This window comes from Eucyclogobius newberryi, unplaced genomic scaffold (assembly GCF_026437365.1).
Source record: "Eucyclogobius newberryi isolate DKJ021-1_F unplaced genomic scaffold, fEucNew1.0.hap1 SCAF_67, whole genome shotgun sequence".
NCBI classification, from domain to species: Eukaryota; Metazoa; Chordata; class Actinopteri; order Gobiiformes; family Gobiidae; genus Eucyclogobius; species Eucyclogobius newberryi.
The window spans coordinates 414,737-418,479 of record NW_027316356.1 but is presented as its reverse complement, the minus strand read 5'-3'; the positions used below and the strand labels follow the sequence as shown (position 1 = coordinate 418,479).

Below are 3,743 nucleotides of genomic sequence, written 5' to 3'. Positions count from 1 at the left end.
GGCCAGTGGCTCTCACGTCCCACCTGATGAAGACACTGGACCGGCTGGTCCTGGACCGCCTCCGCTCCACCGTGAGCTAAGCCATGGACCCGCTGCAGTTTGCATATCGGCCTGGCATCGGAGTGGAGGACGCCGTCATCTCCCTGCTGCACCGCTCTCTCTCTCTCACCTGGAAAAGCCTGGCAGCTCTGTGAGGATTCTGTTCTTCGATCTTTCCAGCGCCTTCAACACCATCAGCTCCTGAGGGACAAGCTGGAGACGGCTGGTGTGGAGTATGACCTGTAGAGTGGATCCTAGACTACCTCACAGACCGACCCCAGTTTGTGAGAGCCCGGAACTGTGTGTCTGACACTCGGACCTGCAGTGTGGGGGCGCCCCAGGGCACTGTCCTCGCGCCCTTTCTCTTCACCCTTTACACTGCAGACTTCAGACATGACATGGACAGCTGTGTCCTGCAGAAGTTCTCTGACCACTCTGCCATCATCGGACTCATCACAGACGATGATGTGGAGGACAGACAAGGACCTGGTGTTCATCTGAACCACAAACTGGACTCATAATACAAACTGTACAGGAAGAGCCAGAGTGGCTCCACCTCCTGAGGAGACTCAGGTCTTTTGGAGTGACAGGGCCACTCCTGAAGACCTTCTCTGACTCTGTGGTGCATCAGCTCCTGTAGGTGTGGTCTGCTGGAGCAGCAGCATCACAGAGAGGGAGAGGAAGAGGCTGGACAGAGTCATCAAGAAGTCCAGCTCCGTCCTGGGCTGTCCTCTGGACTCGGTGCAGGAGGTGGGGGACAGGAGGGTCCTGGCTAAATTCACATCTATGCTGGACCATGAGTGTCGCCCCCTGCAGGACACTCTGTCCCCTGCAGGACACTCTGTCCACTGCAGGACACTCTGTCCACTCTGGAGAGCAGCTTCAGTGACTGATCCACCCTCGCTGTGTGAAGGAGACGTTTCACAGTCTGTCCTTCTGCTGCTGTCACACTCTACAACAAACACTGTCATACCCATGTGCAATACTGTCATACACATGTGCAATACAGTCATACCCATGTGCAATACTGATATACCCATGTGCAATACTGTCATACCCATGTGCAATACTGTCATACACATGTGCAATACTGTCATACACATGTGCAATACAGTCATACCCATGTGCAATACTGATATACCCATGTGCAATACTGTCATACCCATGTGCAATACTGTCAAACACATGTGCAATACTGTCATACACATGTGCAATACTGTCATACACATGTGCAATACTGTCATACCCATGTGCAATACTGTCATACACATGTGCAATACTGTCATACACATGTGCAATACTGTTATACTCATGTGTAATATTTATCTTCTGTAAATAAGAGCGTTTACTTTTGCCACTAATATTATTATTATTTTTGTCTTACTTTATTTGTATTTTTTCTTTCTATTCCTTATTAGGAATATGAGTGGTTTTGTCTATAAGAGTTTTTTTTTTTTCTATTGAGAGTGTTTTTTTGAACCTTTCTATAAATTATCTGTTCTTTTACTTCTGTACCTACTTTACGTTTTAACACCGACATTTCCCCATTGTGGGACAAATAAAGGCTTATCTTATCTTATCTTATCTTATCTTATCTTATCTTACGTGATTTAAAGGGAAGTACGACTTGCTCACAAAAATGAGGCCAATAAGAAGAGTTCGAACTGATATGACGTCTGCGTCAATCACACGTTTGTATCCTGGATGGTTTGTTGTTGTTGTTGTTTTTGTCTGGATTTATGTCGCTCTGGACCTGCCACACTCTGGGCCTGCCGCACTCTGGGCCTGCCACACTCTGGACCTGCCACGCTCTGGACCTGCCACACTGTGGGCCTGCCACACTCTGGACCTGCTGCACTCTGGGCCTGCCACACTCTGGACCTGCCGCACTCTGGACCTGCCACACTCTGGACCTGCCGCACTCTGGGCCTGCCAAACTCTGGACCTGCCGCACTCTGGACCTGCCACACTCTGGACCTGCCGCACTCTGGGCCTGCCACACTCTGGACCTGCCGCACTCTGGACCTGCCACACTCTGGACCTGCCACACTCTTGACCTGCCACACTCTGGACCTGCCACACTCTGGACCTGCCACGCTCTGGACCTGCCAAACTCTGGACCTGCCACGCTCTGGGCCTGCCACGCTCTGGACCTGCCACACTCTGGGCCTGCCGCTCTCTGAGCCACACCTGCCACACTCTGGGCCTTCCACACTCTGGACCTGCCACACTCTGGACCTGCCACACTCTGGACCTGCCACACTCTGGACCTGCCACACTCTGGACCTGCCACACTCTGGACCTGCCACACTCTGGGCCTGCCGCTCTCTGAGCCACACCTGCCACACTCTTGACCTGCCACACTCTGCTATAGCACTGTGCTGATGGTGTCCAGGTCCTTGCTGGTCTGAGAGGTGTGTGTGCTGCTGGGGAGGGACATCAGGTACTCCAGGTGCCTGCGGGCATCGTCCTGGTTGTGTCTCACGTAGTAGATGACATATGCGATCACCATCGTGAACCATCCGAACATGGTGACAAACATAGCCACATCGGTGGTTTTGTGGTGGAAGTTGCAGAAGTTGATCCCTGAGTCCAGCACCTGGATGACCGCTTTCCCTGCGTACTGGTCCTGGACGGCGCTGTGACACATCACATCGTTCACAGTGTCAGGGTCGAGCCTCAGCTCCCTCAGAACCTCCTGCAGAGTGCACTCACAGTGCCACGGGTTGTTGGACAGGCTGATCTTTGCGCGCAGCTGTGCAAAGGCGTCTTTGGGGACGGCCTGGATGTGATTGTTAGAAAGGTCCAACATGAGAAGGCTGTCGACCACGCCCTGGAAAGCTCCTGCGTCCACAGTCTCGATGGCGTTGTTGGAGAGGTCCAGCTCCTGGAGGTAGTGCAGCTCCCGGAAGGCGTGGTTAGGGATGTGTGTGATCTGGTTGGAGGACAGCAGCAGCACCACCGTGTCTTTGGGCAGCTCAGATGGGATTTTGTCCAGGTTTCGAGACGTACACTGCACCACAGTCAGCCCCTTCCGCTCGACGCAGTGGCAGCTGACGGGACAGGCCCACGCTGGGACGGACATCCCAAAGAACAAGCTCCAGAGCAAAGACAGTAAGTGCTGCATCATCAGCAGAGCTCCGCCCCCACAGTCAGGCCGTCCTGGTGCGTCACTGACATGAGGGCATCTGCTTCAGGCTTCAATGTCAGAACTTTATTAAGAGCATCGTGTCCTCAGAATGTGCCACGTTTGTACCATCGGGTTTGAAAAGTGTTGAGTGTTGTCTCGCCGCGTGGTCAGGCTTGCCGCGTGGTCGGGCTCGCCGTGTGGCCGGGCTCGCCCCGTGATCAGGCTCGCCGCGTGGTCGGGCTCGCCCCGTGGTCGGGCTCGCCCCTTGATCAGGCTCGCCGCGTGGTCAGGTTGGCCGTGTGGCCGGGTTCGCCGTGTGGCCGGGTTCGTCGCGTGGTCGGGCTCGCCGCGTGGTCGGGCTCGCCGCGTGGTCGGGCTCGCCGCGTGGTCGGGCTCTGCAAACACGGACAGAATTAACCCTCCAACAACTCTTTGACATTTAAGACAATAAACAATAAGATAACATCACTGTATTTTTATGAGCACGATGAAGTCATATTTAAAGATCCCATATCATGCTATTTTTCCCGTTTCGTAGTCCACTCTAAGGACATATTTGATAATCTTAAGTGTT

At 53.6% G+C, this 3,743-nt stretch overlaps 1 protein-coding gene across 1 annotated transcript; it reads right to left on the bottom strand.

The window, feature by feature from the left end:
* Positions 1-2,396: 2,396 nt before the first annotated feature.
* Positions 2,397-3,187, bottom strand: LOC140348332 (leucine-rich repeat-containing protein 3-like). The gene has a single exon (XM_072434330.1). The coding sequence runs from the start codon at positions 3,167-3,169 to the stop codon at positions 2,408-2,410; it is 762 nt and encodes a 253-aa protein (XP_072290431.1). The 5' UTR covers positions 3,170-3,187; the 3' UTR covers positions 2,397-2,407.
* Positions 3,188-3,743: the final 556 nt, after the last annotated feature.

Coding starts and splice junctions, on each gene's coding strand:
- LOC140348332 (XM_072434330.1), bottom strand. CDS start 3,169: ATGATGCAGCACTTACTGTCTTTGCTCTGGAGCTTGTTCTTTGGGATG.